The sequence below is a fragment of the Sardina pilchardus genome, chromosome 17 (assembly GCF_963854185.1).
Source record: "Sardina pilchardus chromosome 17, fSarPil1.1, whole genome shotgun sequence".
In the NCBI taxonomy this organism is placed as follows: domain Eukaryota; kingdom Metazoa; phylum Chordata; class Actinopteri; order Clupeiformes; family Clupeidae; genus Sardina; species Sardina pilchardus.
Window position 1 is genome coordinate 24,861,263 of NC_085010.1, and position 23,272 is coordinate 24,884,534.

Here is a 23,272-nt window from a genome sequence, read left to right on the forward strand (position 1 = left end):
ATGCCTTGTGACAGCTCGGCTCCCGCTGTCATCCTCGCGACTTCTCCCTGTCAAAGAGGCCGGCGTGGAAGAAGAGGAAAAGAACAGAGCGGTGTGATGTGGCACTCTTCTCGAGCCGTTTCGTTCTTCTCCGGCCGTCTCAATCTCGTGTGTCATCTTGAGTAGTCTCCCAATGACTATGGAGCTCTGTATGCAAAGCAGGTTTATCTTAATACAGATATACCTTCTTCAGGTCTTACTCATTTAGGCAATGACATACCACCAAATGCATTCTTTGACATGCAGTACTAGCGAAGAACAGAAGGCACTTTTGTTCATGTCCCAGGGTTTGCAGGGTTGGCTGTATCGGACATGTTAATGTTATGTTACTACACAATCCAATTGGAGCCCCTCCAAGCTTACAATCGTGAAAAACCGGATCAATCCCAACCAGCAGACTTGTGTAGGCAACGCCGCAAGTGAAGGCACTGATCCAGTCGCCTTTTGATGTGTGACGAGAGCAAACGATTGAGACACACGCGTGCGTCAGTGGGCCGCTCACAGGAGACCCCGACAGATGCTTGATGTTATGAACCGTGGCAAGGACCAAAGAGCTTTTGTGTGTCGGGTCCACAGCTCGCCCAATAACAAGCTGGACCAGGGAAACATGATGTGAGAAAATGAGGCGCTCACACTCAGACGCCCTGTCAGGTCTCTGTATCCACTGCAGTTAAAGTGTGGCTCCAATTCCCCCCCCCCCTCCCCCCAACCGCACCCCCCCCCCCCCCCGACAACCCAGCCTTCAAGGTTATCTCCAGTGCAGCTGCAAGCGAGAGCGAGGTTGCCATGGCAATAGCCGGCTTAAAAGGCTTCTTTTTTCCCTTTCTCTTTGTAGCATGCTCAGGTTTGATTTAGAGTTTTGAAAAAGAAAAGAAAAGAAATAAAAAAAAAAAACATACAGCAATGAAGATATCCTCTTGTAGCATACTGTAGTGTTGCAGAGACCAGTCTTTTGGAGACGAGATACAGCACAGCACCCTTGTATTCAAAGTAAAAAAAAACTATACACAAATATTTTTTTGTAACAAAATGAGCTTGCAACCCCTCTAAAAAAAATTAGTAAAGGTGACCCCGTATAACAAACAAGAACCACGTAATCTAACTGACCCAACACACCCTTAGTGGCATGTAGCCAGGGTGGAGCAAAGGCTTTTCACAAAGATGGACATGGATGTAGACGTCTCCAGTTGTCAGGTGCAGTTACTTCACCGTGAGATGAGAAGGGGGGGGGAGTATAAGGCTTTTAGGTGGCAGTGGGTGTTAGGGACGGCGTGTGGGGTGGGTAGGTCTGTCAGGGCAGCACCTGAGAGGCGGGGTGGGGTGGGTAGGCCCGTCAGGGCAGCACCTGAGAGGCGGGGTGGGGTGGGTAGGCCCGTCAGGGCAGCACCTGAGAGGCGGGGTGGCGGCAGCCGAAGACGGTGTGGTAGTGCTCCACCAGCAGCTCGGTGAAGATGTTGAGGGGCGTCAGGGCGCTGAGTGACACCGAGCCCTGGGGGGGGCGCGCCAGGTTGACGCCGAACACGCACGCCAGGTTAGACGAGCTCATCTTGTTATCGATGCTCTTCTGGGAGACCTGGGGAGATCGTGAAGGGGGAGCGGAGGGATACAAAAAATTGAGGAAAAAATCACAAGCTAATCACTAATGATTGGAGTACTATACACAACATTAAATGTTTTAGCCACAAGAAAGTGTTTGGAGTGTGCGAGAAAGAGAGAACAAGCGAGCGAGTGTGTGAGATAGAGAAAGATAGATATATAGAGGAAAAGTAGTCTCAGAGGAAGTGTAGGAGGAAGGCGAGAAGACAAAAAAATATTAATATATCTCAGCCTGAATAAGCTAAATTGATTTCACCACCTCTTGCGGCAAGTTTCACTTTTAGAGCTGTGTTTTGCCTTACAAGGCTGAGAGAGCAATTATTACATCTTGAACAGCACTGCAGGAAAATGAGGCCTTGGTGAGCCTTGACAAATGACACGACACCACACGACAAGGAGAGGTGGGGGCGGCGGTGATTGTGCAGCCCGACCTTGGTAGACAAACAGCAGCAGTGGGCCTAGTTATATGACAAGAGTTGCCACTTTAGTAACTTCTCTCTTCCTCCACCTCATCGTTCTCTCTTTCTCCTTGTGACTGAATGACATTACCACCTCCTCCTCCTCCTCCTCCTCTTCTCTGTCCATTCAAATAGCCTGTAAACTGTGCAGCACAGGATGGGGTGTGCAATGTGCTCTGTATGTTTCATTCAAAACAGCTCAAGGTGATATTCTGACTCAGCTTCACTCCCTATTGTCTAGCGAAAGTGCAAGTCTCTGTTTATCAAACAATTAAAATCCTGGCCAATCCCCAGCCTTCCTGGTTATAGAGACTGTCTGGGCAGGCTACGATCAATAAGATCTCAGGCCAATGATGTCATGTAAAGGAAATAATTGATATAATGTGATGACACAATCCCAAGTCTTTAACAGAGTCCACCACAAAAAAAAAAAAAAAAAAAATCTCACGACACTGTGACTGGAGGAGCTGAATCACTCACAAGGCTATTTTCCCCTAGTGGCCCAGCCTGGTACAGCAAGAGAGTCACCAGTCAAAAAACACCACTTCTCTCAACGAGCTCTGAGAGTCAGCCCTCACAGCCACTCAAACACCACCACCAGAGTTAATCTCTCTCCTAAAGAGGCTTCTGTCACACTCAAATATGAAAAGGCCCACTGGCTACTCTTAAGGAGACAGGTACTCCGGTAGCTCCGGAGTGCTAAACAAAGACCCAGGGCATATACAGTATTTATGACTTACAGCTTATTGACTACCTGCACCTTCGCTTAAACTTTAAAGCAGCGCAACACAGTTCTTTTAGATTAAAACAAAGACTTCATTAATTTTGCTACATTGATTTACAATACTGATTTACAATACAGAGAGTAGAGTATGTCTCTGCAACTGTTGATGCACGCCCGGAATGCTTGGCATTGGGCTAGGCAACGTTGTTGCAAGTCCGAGCACGACTCCTTCGGCCAGCATTAGATGAAATGGATAACTCCTTCATGCTAAATGGGTAGCCAAGTCACTGGAAAATTCCACGTAAATGAAATTCCAACATTGTGTTTCTTGAAATCATCTCCTATGGACTAGCAGGCATCGCTAGAGAGCAATAAAGATGGCCGACACTCTGGCCATCTCCTCTCTGGTGATCAAAGCCCTGACGTCTCCCTGGAGCCTCAGGATCACTCTGCGCTGCTGGACAGCAGGACCTCAGGGTGTCTGATCTGGGATGAAGGGCGCATGGCTATGGAGTACCTCAGGCATCATCCCACAGACCTTGTCCTTGAAAGGTGTAGTCTACAAGTGTTAGTACTGGAGCTCAACAGCCTATTCAATGGCACCCCTCTCCCTTCTATGATCGTGAAGCGCTGTGTTGATTGTAACCAATCAGAAGCGGACATCCCGGGTCCAGAAAGTAAGAGTCCTGCCATGTATTTTTTCTACCTGTGCACTTGACATACAGTAGGACATATCACTAATTATCTGATCTACCTGGCTGCTAATTAGAATGAGCTGGTTTACTAAATGGCTGGATCAAACACTTTTACTTCTACTTTCTGAGCCCGAGATGTCCGCCACTGGTTACAATAGTGTATGCCTTGGCCCGAGTCCCTTTCTTTGCTTACATTCACAGAACAAAGACTTGGTTAGCTTTTCCAGCGAACACCTGGATCAGACAATAAGAGGATCTTGAAGAGCAATTTGCTGAATTTGGCAAAAACAGTGTGAAGGGTTAGAATAACAAACTGCACCTTCAAGCAGCATCCTTCACCCAGTGTTCCCAGTCTGAAAAATCTCCACAGGTGGAACACCCTTTTCCGGTGACTGGTTTCTTGGAGCTTCCGCACAAGGGAGCCCCACCGTGGATAATTAAACCCATTCTCTCTCTCTCTCTCTCTTTCTCTCTCTCTCTCTATCTCTGATTAAACTGTCTCTTGTCAGAGTGACTAATGGGCCCCACGGGAGGAATCTGGGGCAGATTACCACTGTAAGAGTCTGACGGGCTGATTTCCCATTCACGCAGCGTGGCGTTTAACACGGAGACACTTCCAAGTGCGAAGGCAGGCAGGGAAACTTCAGCGCACTGTCAGTGACTATAGAAAGGGCTGACTTAAGACATCTCTGGGTGTTGCTGACGCTCGAATTTCAAAGGTTTTGCTTGTCATTTCGCGTTCATGGGCTGTGTTTTGGTTTCCTCAAGCGTGCTTTTCTCAGTCTGCATTTTGAACGTGGACTCTTTAAGAAATGACTGTATGGATTAAGCAGACTAAGGTATGAAAGCGAATAGAACAGAATGTTATCCTGCAAACAAATGCAAATCGAGAGGCTGTTCTACTGTGAAGTCCTTGTGCAATTTGTATTCACAGGCTCTTATCTTGCCCCCATACGAAACAACTTGGACGTCGTCTTTCATTTTTATTTTTTCCCTCTCCAAACACTGGGCATCATCATAAAGTAACAGAAAAGAAAAGCGCTGCTACATTTTATTCCCTCGACATCCTCTTTCAAGGCCCAGACACAGAGGGGGGCAGAGGGGGCCTTGCCCCCCCCCCCCCAACCCCTCCACATCCTCTCTCTGCTGGAATCACCAGCTTGCCTCCGTATCCCACAATCCCCTGCAGCTTTGCTCAGTCTTCTGTTAAAACAGACACGCTCTTCCAGTGAGTCAGGGGGATGATGGAGGGCAGGAGAGAGGGAGGGGGGGAGGCTGCTCCACATGTCCCGCTGGGGAGGGACAGGGGTAGGGGAAGGGGAAGGGTACGCGGGCAGCATGGGGTGTTGCACTGACCACAGCAGGGGGCCAGGCTGCTGCCCAGTTTTGGGGAGACAACACCAGGACCACTGCCAGCCTGCACTCAGCATGGGGCAGCACGGTACAGGACGCTACAGGAGGCCCAGAGCTGCTGCTGCTGCTGCTGCTGCTGCTGCTGCTGTTGCCGCTGCAGCCATAACGTGGGAAGCAGGGGGGGGATTTAAGGTCACTTCACACAGCAGCACAACAAGGTCGGTCCATCGAGCGAGTGATGAACGCCAGGAAGAGGAGACAACTCTCCTCCGTCGACTTTTCTATCCTTTTTCTCCTTGCATAAGTAGATCTCCAGCAGCACCCGGAAGAAAGCCTCTTTAGTTGCAAGACGCGTGGCTAATCTACCTGGAGTGTCTGGAAACTCAGAAGGGATGCAGTTCTGGAGCCAAGATGGCAGTTTCAGAGCCAGAATGGAAGTGGTGACAAGAAGCCGATACCGTGACGAATGGAATCTGGGTGCAACTGGATTTCCCAAGCGGGCGGGACTCACCATGTTCAAGAAGCAGACCAAGTACTTCAGCACAATGTAGTTGGGTTCAGCCAGGGATTCCACAATGCCCTTGCATGTTGAGACTCGGAGGCAACTTTCAACCCCTGAAAAATGCAACAAACAAACAAACAACATAGACCACTGTCAGACATTTACATTTCCACATTTAGCTGATGCTTTTTATCCAAGCGACTTACAAATGTCAATTGACCCTTCCAGAGCCACGCCCTAAAACCGCCACAGGCCAATCGTGGCTTAGCAATATTACAAGGGCCATTGTTTCCAGAGCAACTCGGGGTTAACGGTGGAAGCCGGTAACTGAACCCACAACTTTTCTGGCTACTCCATGCTAGCCCAAGTCCCTAACCACTACACTACCACTAACCACCCCAGACTGTCTAGACTAGCATTTTAGCATAGAATTAGCAGACATGTTATCCACAAGAACACCGGTAAAGATACCGACTACCACTTACTGGTGATGTCCAAGATCTGGTCATACAGGGCGAAGGTGAGGAGGGGCTCAGGCAGTTCCCTGAGAAACGTCTTCAAGATGACGGCAGGAACATGGACATCCCCGTACTCGTCGAAGTTCACCGGCTTTCCTGTGGCCGGGGCACAGGTCAGAAAGTGGACAAGAAGAGAGGACGGCAGATTAGTATTATCAGATTGAATATATTCAACTCCATGACCGCACCGTAGGGGGTCCTCGTGTCTCTATATTACACATTGACTAACACATGCAAACAATAACCAAAGAGCTTAAGAGATTTGCAGTGCCATGATGAAATCGAGCCCCTGCGGTCAATATCAACAAAACCGACATGCTTAAAAACTTGCTGGGGGAATTCAAGCCCAGGCATGGTTAACTTTGTAAATAATGCATGCTGGGAAACACAAGGGGCCGACGGGATCAGCCGTCTGGATTGATCCGGGGGATCAGCACAAGTTAGTAGGGGGCAGATTGTATGTGTGTGTGTGTGTGGTGTGTGTGTGGTGCGTGCATGTGTGTGTGTGTGTGTGTGTGTGTGTGTGTGGTGCGAGTGGTGGTGGTGGTGGTGGTGGTAATGAAGTGAACGCTGACTGAAATGGACACTATCTTAATCTGCAGCCCCCACCAGCGACACGCCCCCGCGCGATGCCATCAGAGCTTGGCCACGCGGGGATTGAGCTCAATCGATCTGTCCTTTCCTGGCAGCCGGAGATAAAAAAAGAAAGTGTGCTCTGTGTGTGTGTGTGTATATATATATGTATGTGTGTGTGTGTGTGTGTTTGTGTGTACATGGCAGCTCACCTAAGTTATAGAGTTTCTTGATGTCCTTGATGAGCTGAACTCGAGCCGACCTCCTGAAGATGCCCTCTGTGTGCAGACCTGAGGCCGGGTGGTGGTGTGTGTGTGTGTGTGGGGGGGGGGGGGGGGGGGTCAGGGATGAGAAGGGAGAGATCAGGGGAAGAGACAGCAGGCAGCTGTACAACCACCAGCCCCCGGCTGCTGCTGCTGCTGCTACCGCTACTGCTAGCCTGCTAATAACACAACGCTGCCTACAGCTGTGAGTGGCGCTAATGTGCAAAACTTCTACTGCTCTGCTGGAACAGTGAAGGAAGGTGACTGACTAGCCTTCATATGAGCTCAGCTCACATCTCAGGGAATTCATGATGAGAGAAAATATTAGCTAGACTGTACAGTTTTTGCTCTCCAAGGTCCAGTCAGCAATCAGCCAAAGAAATGCTACTTTTTTAAAAGTGCTATTTTATATAAAATGCAACAAAAGTAACAGTCTGAACTGTTTTGTCAGTAAGGGCGATAGAGGACAGAGGTCTTACCTTTCTGTTGGAGGTAGGACACTGTTTGACTCACAACAGTGGGTATGAGAACTCCATTGTTTTTGTCTCGGATGCTAAAAAAAATAAGAGCATAAAGGGTGACGATGGGCTCGTTCATTCAGCACAGTTCATCTTTTATGAAGCAGAGCGTTTGTTAATGCTGTGTGCGTGTGTGTGTGTGTGTGTGTGTGTGTGTGTGTGTGTATGTGTGTGTGTGTGTTGGAGGGTCTCTTAAACTTACTACTGCAGACTGACACCAAACTGTTGGGTGGGGAGGGGGGGTCGTGGGGGCGGCACTCTGATGGAAGGTGGCGGTCCTCCTTTCTGACTGGCCCGGAGTTTCTCATCGTGTCTGTGGAAAACATACGGTCGCCATGGATACCACAAGTGTGAAGGAAATACCAAAGACAGATACAGTGCTATGCAACTTTAAAAACAATCAGGATTAAAAATGTATGCCTTTGAACGGCTTGTGCGATGAAGATACACTAGTCACATGGCGCTGTTTAGCCTGAGAATAATGGGAACATTTTATTTTCATTAGCAGGGCAAAAAAAAGTGTTTTGGAGAGGCAATATTGTGGAAATAACATTACACTAATGAACTCTGATATGTAAGCCAAGCAAAGGAAAATGTCTCTGGGAGTTGGGTAATATTAAGTATGCAAGTCAGAACGTTCTGGATATTCTACTTTATTTCATCATAATGTCTTCTCTCTGCTCTGCATCTGACCCCATACTGGGGTGGAATCCACATATCCATTCATCAGCAATACCGCACCACGGACTTAACTAACCAACCACCTGCTTCCCATTCCCAAGGAGAATAACTCAGCCCTCGCATTCAAACCCTCCCCCCCCTCTCCATCCTCATAAATATTCAACGGTCAGGCAGTCGGACTGTCCGTGCTTTGCCTCTGAATATAATTGGCCGTTACAGGGAGGATCAGCAAATATCAATACAAATTAAGCCTGACAAGACTAGGCTGCTCCAAAGCATCTGTTCCTAGAAGCAGTCTCTGCAGGCCTCTTGAGGACACACAAGACGCGTCGATATCAAACAGGGACACGGGTGGAGTGTCTTACTGCGCCTAACTGGCAACAGATCTCCTCTTGTTACTCTATTTAGTGCTGATTTTTATTGAAAACACAAGCTCCGAGTCTGTTAGGGACGCGACTAGTGGATTCTCAGTGTAAATGGTTATTGCAGCTTTGCTTGTGGGTTTTTTTCTTTTTTTTTTTCTTCCTCAGCAGGGACTAAAAATTCATCACCTCAGCGTGATAATCATGGAAATGAGAGTGCTTTTATTGTACGGGGTAAACGAGACCAAATCGTGTCATTACTGTTGCCACAAGAGACACTGGAAGGTCTTAACTATTTTCACTTTAGACTTTGCCACTGCTTCCCTCTCTGTGCTGCCACACACACACACACACACACACACACACACACACACACACACACACACACACACACACACACACACACACACACACACACACACACACACACACACACACACACACACACACACACACACACACACACACACACACACACACACACACACACACACACACACACACACACACACACACACACACACACACACACACACACACACAGGTTAATGGAGCCGAACTATGTTGAAACTAAGTTGCTCATTACAAAGTCCTCGAGACATTTTTTTTCGCTTGACATATATTTCAGGGTTCATTATTAAAATGTTAATGCCTCTATTTGTATTACTTCCCAAAGTTTCACACTGCTGGACTTCTGGACACGTTTTGGCCCCCAAATAAAAAGGATAATTTCCCCTCGACATATATTCACATTTGACATATATTCAAAATGAGGCCAGCATAATGAGGGGACTAAGGGTTACACTGCCGTATCGGTTGACTAGGACTGGGGTGAGGCTAAATGCCAACGTCCTCTGGAAGAATAATGATGAAATTTGCAGAAACGGGACCTGCCAGACAGATTGATCAGTAACGGCCACCTTCAGACGGCCGGTAATGACACGCATACCTTTTAACGTCTGGGGGAACGATGAGCTGGTCATAGTCCAGGTGATCTCTTAGTTCTGCCAGGTAGTTCACATAGGTCAGTTTTTTTCCAAACTTATGACTTGAGGAGAAAGGAAAGACAGAAGCACTGGTGAGCTTTTTGAAAAAAACAAATCTGATACAGATCTAGGTCAGACATACTTCAAGATTCAAGATAGAAGTCACGAGTCAACACACACCTTATCAGAGGTTTGAAGATGTTCCATATGATTTTGATGAAGTTGGTGGGGTGGACGACATACAGAGCTTTCAGGTTCTTCTTGTACCTGTTCAACACACACATACACACACACGCGGACACACACATGCACACGCACACGCACACGCACACACACACATTATAAACTATTCTTCAAAGGCAGAATTTCTAAGTGCTCTTTAGAGCCAAACTGACGTTGACCCCCACATACACACAGTCACAGAGCCCTGCTGGCTGGACTTCCTTCTTACGCACTTCCAAAATTTGCTCAAGTGTAATCTGCCTCATTAAGTGTGCTAAATTATTAATCGCCCCGGTTTAGACATGCCCTCCGCAAAGTGTCTGTAGTGGAAGATGAGAGGGCTTTTAGAGCAGAGGCTGGGGAGGAAGCTCAAACACACACTAGGTCTCAGGGGGTTAGTTAAAAGAGAAAAACGAGGAGTGCGGATGTGAGGGACTCTCTCTCTGTGTGTGTGTGTGTGTGTGTGTGTGTGTGTGTGTGTGTGTGTGTGTAAGAGCGTGAGAGATAGAGAGAGAGAGAGACTGAGACATACTTTCGGTCAAACTCCTTGTAGGCGTCTCGGAGCCAGCGCAGAGAGGGCTTGTTGCTGCTGCGTAGGCCGTAGTGAAAGTAGACCACGGTGTAGTCGCTCTCCACATACTGGTCCAGGGTGTACTTCAGGTACCTGTTGACAGCCACCAGACGCAGCAATCAGAATCAGTGACATCACAGCAGCAGCTAAATCCTACTGTACATCCTATCCAAAATATCTACATTTGGCAAAATCAGCTGCACCTCTGTAGTTTTGTGTGTGTGTGTGTGTGTGTGTGTGTGTGTGTGTGTGTGTGTGTGTGTGTGTGTATTAAGCAAGCCAAATGCAAAAAGACTAGCAAAGTACTGCTCCATTTCTGCAATAATAGGTAGTGTATCCATTTGGAGACGACAATGCCATGTTTACCCATAACCACTAGAGCAGAAAGGATGAACATCACAAAGCATTCTTCTGTTTGATCAGACCTGTCTAAACGTGTAACATATGTAAATCAGTTGTACCTTTGTAGTTTAGTGTGTGTGTGTGTGTGTGTGTGTGTGTGTGTGTGTGTGTGTGTGTGTGTGTGTGTGTGTGTGTGTGTGTGTGTGTGTGTGTGTACAGCATCCACTCACTCTAGCAGTCTGCGGTGGTTAAGCTGATGGGAGGGGGGCATACAGCAGCTGCTGAAGATGATGAGCTTTCGGCCATAGTTGTCATCACCTGCAGGTGCACACAACAGAAAAGGTAAACAGACACACAAAAGTTATACAATCCTCTCACCCTCACACAACACACTCTAACAAACACATACAGCCCCCCCACCCCACACACACATTCACACTAGAAACTCAAAATAGATAGCATCACACAAGCCCACATAGATAGGTAAAACTGGAAGGAGAAAAGCTGATAAACACCTTTTCTCACCAAGCTAAGGTGTGATCGTGCTCATTTCCTGGTCTGGGAACATGAGTGGGAACAATAGTGCATTCTCGGTCCTCTTCCCCTGCTTCCTATCACAGCTTAGGCTGTGCTCACAAATCTCCTCTCCTGCCTACCCCACCCACTCTGAATCTGACACACAGCCTAACTCATTGTGGCTGGTTAGCTTTTACAGGCAAAAAGCATACACTCCACCTCCATGCTAACTGCGGATACATGCCGTTTTAGCCATTGCCTGTATTTACATGTACTGTAGGCTACTGTTGAATGTTAATGTGGATAATGTGTTGCTAAAGAAGAAAGTTGTGTTTCCACATTTAAAGCAGTTTCCATGGTCAGAACAGATTTTAATTATTACATTTTACATTTATCCAAATATATAGTTTTGGTTTGAGAGGTAACCCTTAGTTGCTTGTCTTTGGCAGTTAATTTTTCAGAAGGCCAATACTTGAATGGGCCTGTTGGAGTGTTACCTCCCTTTTTTGTTGCTCACTGTAGCGATTGCAGTGGGTCATTACTGTGGTGAAAGTGTGACGAGCTATGTCATTAACATTGTGCAACAACAGACAAGTTCATCTAGTCCGCCGGGTTTCAGTTCCCTTTCGCAGTCTATTGCAGAATCGTGCAAGACAAGAGTCACATAATTTGACACTGTAGACCATAAACCAGAGATTAGATTGGCCAGTGGCCACAAAAGTAAACAAGGCAACCTGTGACTTGAAGAATGCCGTGTCGTGCCACGTCATAGTACGGGTGGGAGGTGTCAGTGATGGCATCATTGCGAGTTCTTGCTGCGGGTTGTTCCTCCTCCTGTTCCTCCTCATCCCTCTGGAGCTCTGAATAATAACAATAACAATAACAACAATAATTGATCGTCAACAAATCGCAACAGCAATCATCATCACCGTCATGAAGGTCAGCAAGGTTATGTCACTACAACTCACACGCAATACAATTATCCTGCATTTGTATATTCAATGGATTACTACGCATGGAAAAAATGTGTGACCGAGAACAAAAACTCAGCTATCCAACAGGGACTTGGTGGGTAAAATTTAGAATGTTCCATCCAGTTATTTCTGCCTTACATGTGAGCTCCACTGCCATTTCAAATTTACTGAACAGAGTCTAAATAGATTTTAATTACAACAGAAGATCACAAGAAAATGTGTTACAAACCAATAAGAAACCTCACAATGAGAGCCAACATGAGTCAAGACGTATGACTTCATTCAAAACACAACAACACAAATGCTTATTCCTGGAATTGTGAAATGTTTACACGCGGATAAAAGTGGACCGTTTCCAGAGCCTATCTGTGCGGCCTATCTGTATTTACTGAGCACGCTGGGCCAGGACGCAGCCTATAAATACTGAGTGCGCCGCACAGAAGAGGAAATGCCCAGTGGACAGAACTGTTTATTTTGGTTTTGGACAATGGCTAGAATAGCACAGACCTGCAACTCTGAGGAACCCTGACAAACTTGGGATTTTCTGACGAAGGAAGATATTTGGGAAAGTTGTGAACATGCACACGTACCACCCCCCACCCACAACCTTCTCACTATTTAAAAAAGAGCTTATTCTTGTTTATCGACTGGCCATCTGATTAAAGATATCATCTGAAAAATTCAAAGAAAAGTGGCAATTAAAAAGGGCTCAGAGAGAGGTGTTTGGGAGTTGGGGGTGTTGGTTCAGCATCAGCACATTCCTCACGGTTAAAAAAAAAAAGCATTGGGGAAAAAAAAAAATTCTTTGCTGTGCCACAGCGCTATAAAAAGATACCAAAGGAGACCAAAACTCTTCTGTGGGTTCGTTTTCCTTTCCTTGCCCATTGCCACGTGCAGTCCCACTTGGTGTGCTGTTGTTGGGGCGGCTTTGAGAAATCATCTGTGCCCTCAGTGAGAGCCTGGCACACATCCTGACTTAAAGCTGAGGGAATGTCAGACTCTTCCTCCACGTTTAATTAACAATAGTCCCGCTATCAGCGCTCCATAAGCCATTACAGTCACAGACGGCCTTATCTGGAAAACGACCCGTCCTTCCTGACAGAGCCGACCGGAGAGTCTGAGTTTTAAAATAGATTTGTGCTGCGTGCTGCTGACTGGGTAATCCGACATCGTTTTAAGTTGGCGAGGAGGGAGGGGGGAAAACAGAGGTTTCGGTTTGCTACTCGGAGGGGGTGATTCATTTCCTGATTTCCTGCCCCACCAAATGCTAGTCATCTCCTGAGTGGCCCAGGAGAGGCAAGGTCGGTCATTTAGACTGGACAAGGGTGAGGTCAGACTGCGTTTTGCTGAGTCACTATAGGGGGTAGAGAAGCGGTCATCCACAAAGTACGTGCCAAGTAATGGGTGACCACACATGGCAAAGAGAAATGACTAAGCCTATGGTGGCACACACTTGCACACACAGTGTTTGAACAGGGTATCAGAGGGCTATTCCATGTAAATGGTTTCAAGACGAATCCTGGATATGTTTACTCAGAGCAAGAGGCAAACTTTCCACAAGAAACAATTATGGCTTCGCTTTGCTACAGAGAATGAAGTCACAGGTCTCTCTATAATTACAAGGTTTACTGCTGACTTAACAGCATCAGGTTTGTCACTAAAACCATGCTGAATATCCCCCAGGATAGTGTTGAAGTAGGCTCGCTAAGTGAAAGTTAGAGCAATGATGCCTTACTGTACCTATTTCAGCCAGCTGCTCCAAGTCATTTTCTGAGATCATCATGGACATTTGGACAGGACAGAAGAAAGCTGTTGACACAATACAGATGATGAATTACCATAATATATATTTAAAACAAACAGGTCTCTATTACAACAGCAGAATCCCTCTGCAATGATAAAAACAATCCATCACTTTGATGGCAATGTTTTGCCTTATACCAGGAGAAAGCATGACCCAGAGGTAACCATAGTAGCAAATGAACAATTAACATAGCCTACATAAAATAAGTGATGAGGCAAAAAGAGGACATATCCCTTGCGTTAAGATCAAGTAAGTGAATATTGTCATCTGATGACTGGCCATGTGTGTATAACAGATAGGAAAGCTGATTGTTCAGGGATGATTATGGCATTCTTCTCTTTACTTGACCAGCAGGCTATAGACTAGTGGCTGACTTTTACCTGCATCTGGTGAACCAGGCAGGAACTCAGGGAAGTGTCTGACTGGCATACCAGCACCTTCACACACAATAATAATAAAACAAATCTGATTCCTCTTGTCCTTTAGCTTAGGCGAGTGTTATTGCCAGACTTGCATACGTGAGATTGATTTCCACTTAAGTCTGTGTGGTCTTTCGTCTTTCCCTCTCCGCATTTACATAATTTGTGAAAACCTTTTTTTCACACACATCTGAAGATGAATGATATATGCACGCCTCGTCTAGGCCGATTTCATCACCGTCTGCACTCGGCATCTAGTGTGGATAACTCACAATCAGCGTTGACATTTAATTTGGACACTGGGTTTGTTTGGGTGCCTCTCCCAAACGGGAGTTTGTGTCTTGATTACCAATGAAAAAGCCAGAGCTGCCCCCAAAAGGCCTCATGCGGGCTCAGTAGCACCTCGCCTCAGCCCGCATTAAGTTCTCCTTAAATCATTCCATAACACCGAGTTGCACCTGGAAGTTATTGTATCATCATCATATTCATAAATTCTACTAATGGACATTTCAAACAGCTGCTTTAAAAAAGATTGTTTCGTGCAGTCCAAGTGTTGGACATTACAAAGTTGACACATTGTATCTGAAAGACGTTCGGAGGCACAAAATTATACACACACACACACACACACACACACACACACACACACACACAGATGTGTGTAATGTAAATCCAGTTATCTTACGAAATTGTTCAAATGTTTACACCGTGAAAAACTAGGATTGTTCTTCACGTATATTCATACTGTAGAGATTAACCATAACCACATCAACAACTCTAGCTACTGCTAACGCTAACGCTCAGTGAGTGAAGGGGAATATCTGCTGTTGCTCCATTGACTTGACCTCAAAGCTCCCACAACCGCGCAAATATGCCTTCTAGCCTAGCCTGTGCTATTTATTTTACTGTCTATGGAGGGAACCTGTGTCATGGCATTTGGTCTCAGATTGCCAAACACCTTTAAACACCTAACTCGGTAAGCTATGCTACACATAGGCAGCTCTGTATTCCCCGTTACAAACCCGATGGATGCCCGTGCGTAAAAACGAATAAGAGACATACCTGTGCGCGTTGACGGGAAAACTCACGTTGCTGTCCAGGTTATTACCATTACTTAGCAAACTCAGTCAAAACTTCCTAAAGAGCTTACTAAGTGCGCATGCTCACTGGGACTCTGTGAATAGACAAGGAAATGCGATTTACCAGGAGTTCCAAAAACGTTTGAGCATTAATTGTGAATCTGTGCCTGCTTCTATGAAACCACTGGTATTTGAAGCTTAAAATGTGTTTTATGTTTTATACAGTGCGTATTTAATTTACAGGAAGAGGAAATTGTTCATATCCGGCTGTCATGCCTATCAATTAACTGTAGGCTATGATGTAGTCGGCGCTGATTCTGATAACATCACATTTTGTCAAGCACTGCATACCTAACGGGTAATTCATATGTGCAAATATAGACTGTACTTAAAATATGGATTAGTCAGCTAGGCTGTTACCTCACTCACAGCTACTGAGGTGAACACAAATAAATAGACTGAGATCTTTTAAAGTTGTGTAGGTCTCAGACTAACCAGCAACAACTAGACAAGAAGCTCTATAATGACCAAACTTTGTAGACCTACAGCTTAGTAGCCTACTGAGGTTATATATTATCTCGGCTAGTTAGTTCAGGCAGCCGTTAAATGATTGGATGTGTGTGTGTGTGTGTGTGTGTGTGTGTGTGTGTGTGTGTGTGTGTGTGTGTGTGTGTGTGTATCTTAAATGCAACTCATGTGTCAAGTTCCTATCTGCTTTTGGTCTTTTGTCTGTTTGCCAACACATCAAGGTTGACACAGACAGTCGTGCAATTGTCTCCAAGTGCTTTTTTCCTCCCTCAGTGGTTTCACAATTAACCTATAGGACAGTTTAATAGAACCAACTGCCTGAGAGGCCTGTAATGAATATGGAAATGTTAAGGCCAGGTTGAACATTTGAAGAACAAGGAAGAAGTGAATGTTGGTCCTGAGAAATGACCACCTGTCGTGCAATTTTGCTGTTTCATTCATCTAATGCATTTTCCAGTCGGTTTTTGGGGTCAGTAATGATCTGGGGATTCTGAATCCTTTTTTAATGGTTCTGAAATGTCATGTGGTGACAAACTCTGGAGAGAGTCTGACACCTGGTGGTCGAGTTGAAAAATCAACCAGTTGGTTTGCCATTTCAAACCTGTTGTGTGCAGCCTACTTTTTCAGAATTCACACATTTTTGTCGATTTAACCTCTCTGTTATGCTTGAAATTACATTTTCTGTAAGCCTATAATAAAATGGCGAAGGGATTGTCAGTGGAAGAATAATCAATAGCCAACATTATTAAGATATGCATTATATAGCATTTTATTACCATATTTTTAGATTTATCGCTCCAAACCTGAAACGCACACATCAACACAGAAAAATGCATAGATCCATGCACAAAGAGAGAGAAAGATAAATAGAGAAAGAGAGAGAGAGAGAGAGAGAGAGAGAGAGAGAGAGACCAGCCTCAATATCAGCAGCATTGTCTGTAAAAATGCACCCTCATTCTCCATTCTGATTGGTAGCACCAGAGCCATCACATGACCAATGCTTGACCAACCACGCTCTGAAAAAGAGTTGGGGCAGCAACCACCTGCAAGCCAAGGCCAATATTCGCCCTACCTGACAGGCAAAGATTTCACAGAGAATACAGAACTAACCCCTTCTCTTCTTTTCAGTTGTCTTGAACCATCTCAAAGTGACATCCAGGCCCCTTGAAGAGGAAAGAGTGTGTGTGTGTGTGTGTGTGTGTGTGTGTGTGTGTGTGTGTGTGTGTGTGTGTGTGTGTGTGTGTGTGTGTGTGTGTGTGTGTGTGTGTGTTTCTGTGTGTGTGAGCGTGCATGTGTGTGTGTGTGTGTGTGTGTGTGTGTGTGTGTGTGTTTATGAGTGTGTGTTGTGTGCGTGTGTTTGTTTGTGTGTGTGTGTGTGTGTGTGTGAGTGTGTGAGAAAGAGAATATTGGAGCGGCGACTGGGAAGTTGGCTGTCAGCATACACCCACCTTCCAGAACATGTCTTCTGAGTGGCCCCTGGGCCCTAGACCGAACGCAGTAATCCAGAGATGAACAGCCTCGAGCAAGTGTTATCAGGTTGTGTATCCAACAGCTGCTCCTCCGATGGCTCCTGTTGAGTAAAGACTAAACCCCAAACCCCTTCGGGGAGAGTTTTATAACAAATTATGATGTACAGTATACGCAGAAGTGTCTTTGGAGTTGTATATCAACCAAGAGAGTAGAGGGAAAGAGCAACAGAGAGACAGAGAGAGAGAGAAAGAGAGAGGGAGAGAGAGAGAGAGGGCTTTTGTCCTGTCATGCACTGATTCTTTGGAATGTGAGAGGGAAAGACTGCGAGGGAAAGCAGGCAGCCAAACACTTCCTTGACTGAGATGCTGTGAAGGGATTAGTGAGACAAAAGACAATGCAGATGCATTCAGTCAGTGCCAAAGAATTCTATGAGACTAGAAGACTTCAGACGTAAACAGGCGTGCGGATAAATATTGATCATAGACTTGCTATCATGATCAAAAGTAAGGGTGGATATATATACTGTATATATGTTTCACACAGTTAATTTGCATTTAGTGGAAGTCAGTGCATCAACAAGAAATAACACAAGGTTTGGTTTCAGTTAGAATCGCATGAACAAAGAAGCACTCATGTTTGCATTTTGAAAAGAAAAAAAAAACCCTCTTTGGTTAGTGGCCAGGTTTATTTCCATCGGCTTGACATTACATCTGTGTTTACAGTTTGCATATCTCATAGTTGGCTCACACTTCAAGAAGTGCCTGATGTTCAACCAGAGTGCAACCGGAGAGAGAGGAAACCGTATGAACTTTAAGGCCCCAAGTGCGACAAAGTCTGCAAGGTGCCGCAGGGAACAGCACCAGGCCCCCTGCTCTTGTGATTTGCGTCAGCTGCGTCGCAGGCTGTATATTTAGAAAAACAGGTCAGCAACAAGGAATTGTGTTGGTTGCCAGAGATCTGGAAGAGACTGAGACGACTCAAAATAGCAGAAATGCTGAAGAGTGGGGACTGTTTCAGGCGGCAAGGAGAGAAGACCAGCTGGCATCCCTGCTGACTTTCTTTTCCCTCAAACAGTGCAAGGTCAAAGAGACAAGCCAGGACCAAATGCTGGAAGCATATTATGAAAAGCTTGATGGGAAAAGGGTCATGAAAATATGCATGTCCAATCCTGCCAGCTATTTGAGTCAGTGACTGAACTGGAGTGAAAGAGATAATATGCAGTGATGTTCAATCTGTAACCAACTGAGAGCAGTTTGTGTTATAGAATGACACGGTTACATGCATGTGGCATTTAGATTCATGTATGTACTCTCCCATAGTCAACATTCGCACACAAAAGTCTCCCAGGCGGCAAGGATTCGTAATATGGTTAACGCACTGATGGAGCATGGTCTTTTGTGTTTTAGATGTGAGATTTCAGTGGGTGCATGTGATAATGCTTTTTATAGTAAAAACTATAGACGGTGCCATTGTGTTACTGATGAAATTTCCAGTGTGTCAGCCTCCATTACGAAACACATTCATTGGTCATGTGCCATTATTACAGACAGCCAGATGCGATAATGATTCCCCCACGTCTTCCTTTTTTTTGCATTTGTATGTTGATTTAAATCTGAATAGAACCAAATAGATGCGTTCAGCGTTCAGCCTTCGAAATAACACGGCAGTATGAAACTCAACAGCTCCCAAAGCTTTGAATGGGAACTCTGGGTCCAATTCTCTTCCCCAACAGAGCATCCCCATTCTAGTCAACAGAAATCAACCCAGCTATTATAGACTTGTTTTTCTTTTCCCCCCCCCCTTCTCCACAGCTTCATCTGGATTATCTCAGAGCGGCTCACAAAGCTCTTTCATTGGCTCGAACTGTGTTCACACCAGCGTAGCCAGTGGGACGACTTTTTGGGAATCACGTGACACGTTTATGGAATTCCATAATAAAAGAAAACGAGGCTGGTCATTAGTGCCTGGAAGCAGGACGCTCCAGCGGGCTATTCCATGTGCACATCTGGCGGTTAGTGAGGGAATGGTGGGAGAGTTCTTGGGGGCACATGGGGGCTGTTGCCTCAAGTTCAGCACGCAGATTCTATTTAATTGCTTGTGCAGATTGCTATTTATACCCCCCATCCCAACCCCCCGCCCCAACTCACACACACATACACACACACACACATACACTTACCCACTCTCACCCACCCACACACACACTCACACACATATATATTCACAGGACCAAGATGAAAGAGAGAGATGTCCCCCAGGTGCTTCCCTACTTTCTGAAGAAGGAGGAAATTGTGTGTGTGTGTGTGTGTGTGTGTGTGTGTGTGTGTGGATCACGTGACGTCTTCAGATGTTCCCCCACCCTGTCAAAATGCTTTATCGGTGCTTCTTTTGTGGGCTCACACACAGTGGCTGACCCCTCCTGTATCGCGCCGGTTCCTCCTCGGCAATCTCAGGTTGCCCGTGCCAGCAGCAGGGAGGGAGAGTAAAATATTACAGTTACTCGGGGGAGATGGATTAATGGTCCCTCTCGTGCAGCTCGCTGAGGAGGCCCGCAGGGCCTGTCTGTGCAGTGGAATCTCCACAGATTTTCCTCAGGTTGAGTAAGAAGGGATGGGGGAAGATGATAAATAAAACTCTTCTGGTGGCTCTATGGAGAGGAACCCTGAATTAATGGTGTCAAAGATGGCCGCCTCAGGCACCAACAAAAGGGAGAAACTCCCTGTTCAGCCCAGGAAGGCACCTATCACTGCCTGTCATAAAATCGGTTGAGCATTATAAATCTCAACGTCACACAGCTGCGTCAATAATACACCACTGTCAGTATATGTGACATTATGGATTTTTAACATCATGTAAAAACGGAAAGGCATCTTAATTTCTGTATGATTCTGACCACAGACTATTAATAGGCGACGAGAGACAAAGGCAGGGGGAGGGGGGGAAGAAGATATATGGGGCACAGCAGAAGAATGGTTTTCAGAATGGTTCTCCTTTGACTGAGCACACATGAGCATTACATGATATGAAATGGTACTTATTGGGGTCATTTTGATGACAGGCTGTGTTTATGTTTGTGTGTGTGTGTGTGTGTGAGTGTGTCTGTGTCTGTGTGTGTGTGTCTGTGCATCTGTGTGTCTGTGTGTCTGTATGTATCTGTGTGTGTGTGTGTGTGTGTGTGTGTGTGTGTGTGTGTGAGTGTGTGAGTCTGTGTGTGTGTGTGTCTATGTGTGTCTATGTGTGTGTGTGTGTGTGTGAGTGTGTGGATGTCTAAGCATCTGGATGGTTAGTCCATGTTCAGACACTGGAGGAGGGGAGACAGCGAGGAGGAGAGACAGACATGGACCGGAGACAGGGGTGCGCCACGCTGCGCTATCTGCGCTTGACCAGCAGATGTCAGCCTTGATGTAGACGGCCTCCAGTTATCCCTTACAGAGGCTGTCTGGACATTTTCATCAACCCCCGCCCCCCCCCCCCCCCCCTACATACAGACACACACACACACACACACACGCACACACACACACACACACACACACACACGCACTCCTCACCCACATCCCCACCACCCCACCCACCTTCCTTTACCCGGTCATGGCTCCCCTCCTGGGAGGCTGGCTGAGGCCTGGGTGTATGTCAGTTTGAGTACGTTTCGATTTTTGAGAACACAGGCCCTGTGTGCTTCCCAGCTTGTCTGGACGTTTCTTCTCCTCGGCTCGTGTGACCACTGGGTCCAGCACATGTGAGGTGAGGGCCAGGCTGTGACCACAGCACCTCCCCCCCACCCCCACCCCCATCATCATCACCACCACCACGTCCCTCACTGCTTTATCTTCATATGTCACCACCACCAGCTCCAGCTTACCCCTCACACTCAACAGCTTTCAAAAGTGGTTTATTTAGCTGTGCTGGTAGACGTATACCACGTGCTAACCACATCAAGGTCGTCATGACGGTTCTCGTAGAGCGAGAGACAGAACGTCTGCTGTTCTCTCAGTTGCTGCGGGTACAAAAAACATCCGAATGAATAAATATGCACTTGAAGCTTTCGAGAGCTCTGTTTATGCACAATCACGGATAGAGTCCAGACCAGGGCTGTATACACAGGAGTTGGCCATTGTTGGTCATTGTTGTGGTCATCACGTCGGACTGCAATTGGGGTGGATTGGGGGGGGGGCCCTAGCCTGGCTAGCGCCACCACTTCTCAATGAGACGTGGTCTGGGAACCAAACGTTCATTTTCTCATATTTGAAAAAAAAATGGCCAGATCCGTTTATTGGGCGCCACCGATGTCTATCAAATGCGTCATCATCTTGCTTTCTCCCCGTTCTGTGATTGGCCCCCTAGTTTCCAGGCTGCCTTAGCAGCTTGAATCAAATCGCGCGCAAGGCAGCATGGGAACACCCAAGCTAGGGGCAACCAGGAGGAGGTCAAGTAGCTGCCCCTCACTGCCCCCACAGATCCCCCCTGCACACACACACACACTCTTGTTACAGCTCCCAAATTCAGGGAGAACAGAGAGAGAGTCCACCCTCCCCACCAACCGGCCACCAGCACAGGCATGCAGTAATTGATTTCGCCCCTCGTAATCTCAAGGTCCTGATGACATTCTGCCGCTCACCGTGTAAGCTCACCGTCCTCCTGCTAATTGTCTTTTATCTGTTCCTCAGTCCAATGCACACACACACACACGCACGCAAGCACGCACGCACGCACGCACGCACGCGCACACACACACACTCATACACATAAATCTATGCATGCATGTCAGCACACATACACATATGAACACGCCTTTATGAATTCATCACAGGCTCTTGTTTACCAGAGACACACTTGCATAAACAGGTGCCGTTCTAGCGCTATTGCAAAAGGGACAAAAGCAATCCATCAGCGCTGTAAACTTGACTTAGGGTCAACGCTAATAAGCTTACAGGCGCAGACAAATAATTGTGCCGCGTTCGGCGTCAACAGCAGCGAATGGAATAAGTAGGCCGCTCGCTGGTGTTCTTCACAAGATAAGTCTTGTTAAGGAGGAACCTTTTCTTGTGCATCCCTGAAGGACTTTGTCCAGTGGTGGGAGGGCTCTCAGAGTAAGGTGACCAGGTGTCCGAGACCAAAAACGGGGACATTTTCAGTTTGACTATTAATCTGATTGAAATACATTCAAGTTTTATCTTAAAAAAAACGGGGACATACTGTAGGTTGTTTTCTGTATTTTCTGTGGGACAGGCTCAGGCAACCAAAAACAGGGACTGCCCCTTGACACTGGGGATGTCTGGTCACCCTTTGTTTAAGGAGGAACTTTTTTTGTGTGTGTCCCTGAAGGACTTTATCCAGTGGTGGGAGCGCTCTCAGGGAGTAGCGACATGTTTGGGAACAGTGATCAGCGGGTAACTGTCAGGCTGACAAATGGCTACTCTGACCGGCCGACTGATTCATGTCATGTGCTGCCACAACAAACCGTCAGGGCTCTCACTAGACCGACAGGGTGAACGGACAAAGCTTCTATCGGCAGGTGTGCACAGGCCTTCACCACTGTAGTACTGTGGCAAAATATGCCCAGATGAGCATTGATTGACTTTACATTTCCATTAATCCTATCAGGTGTGTTTTCCTTTGAATGGATAGTTGCAAAGCCTAAATCTTACATCTTTGCAAGCATAGTTCTAGATCAAAAGAAAGCAGCTATGAAGATATATATATTTATAAAAGAGTCTAGTCTAGGATTAAGACTAATCTAGGATTAGGACTAATCCATGTTCGGGAAACTGGCCTATAATGCAGGTAAACAGGCCTTTTATTGATATAACATCACTTCCCGCAACATCTGCAGCATCTGTTGCACTGTGGTACTGGCAGATAGGGAGCCGGTCCACAAGTTGACAGCTTTTCTTGTGGCGTGACTTTACCTTACTGTGGTCGTGTCTTGGCCTACAATGAACCGCTGAGGTTGCAGCTGTGTAAACACTGATCCAGTGTGAGTGAGAGAAAGCCATGGCTTTCAAAACAACACAACTTGAAGATCGCACAGAATCGGAGCCAAGGCTGGACAAGCTGTAAAATGATTTGGGAGAAAGTT

The 23,272-nt window shown here is 46.4% G+C and overlaps 1 protein-coding gene across 1 annotated transcript; it reads right to left on the reverse strand.

The window, feature by feature from the left end:
- Positions 1-906: 906 nt before the first annotated feature.
- On the reverse strand, positions 907-15,338 carry LOC134062417 (rho GTPase-activating protein 8-like). The gene is made up of 13 exons (XM_062518410.1): positions 15,179-15,338; positions 13,634-13,702; positions 11,654-11,779; positions 10,634-10,721; positions 10,023-10,154; positions 9,449-9,535; positions 9,232-9,330; positions 7,442-7,552; positions 7,201-7,274; positions 6,671-6,748; positions 5,853-5,981; positions 5,377-5,480; positions 907-1,612 (listed from the first exon to the last, which is right to left on the reverse strand). Exons 2-13 carry the CDS (start codon positions 13,680-13,682, stop codon positions 1,415-1,417), a joined length of 1,275 nt encoding a protein of 424 aa, XP_062374394.1. The 5' UTR covers positions 13,683-13,702; positions 15,179-15,338; the 3' UTR covers positions 907-1,414.
- Between the last annotated feature and the right edge of the window lie 7,934 nt (positions 15,339-23,272).

What these genes read in the sequence shown, in the direction of transcription:
- LOC134062417 (XM_062518410.1), bottom strand. Translation starts at nt 13,682, where the DNA reads ATGTCCATGATGATCTCAGAAAATGACTTGGAGCAGCTGGCTGAAATA. An exon ending in TACAAGGAGTTTGACCGAAA is followed by an intron (nt 9,536 to 10,022) that starts GTATGTCTCAGT and finishes TGTGTTGAACAG; the next exon opens with GTACAAGAAGAACCTGAAAG. An exon ending in TTTGGTGTCAGTCTGCAGTA is followed by an intron (nt 7,275 to 7,441) that starts GTAAGTTTAAGA and finishes TATTTTTTTTAG; the next exon opens with CATCCGAGACAAAAACAATG.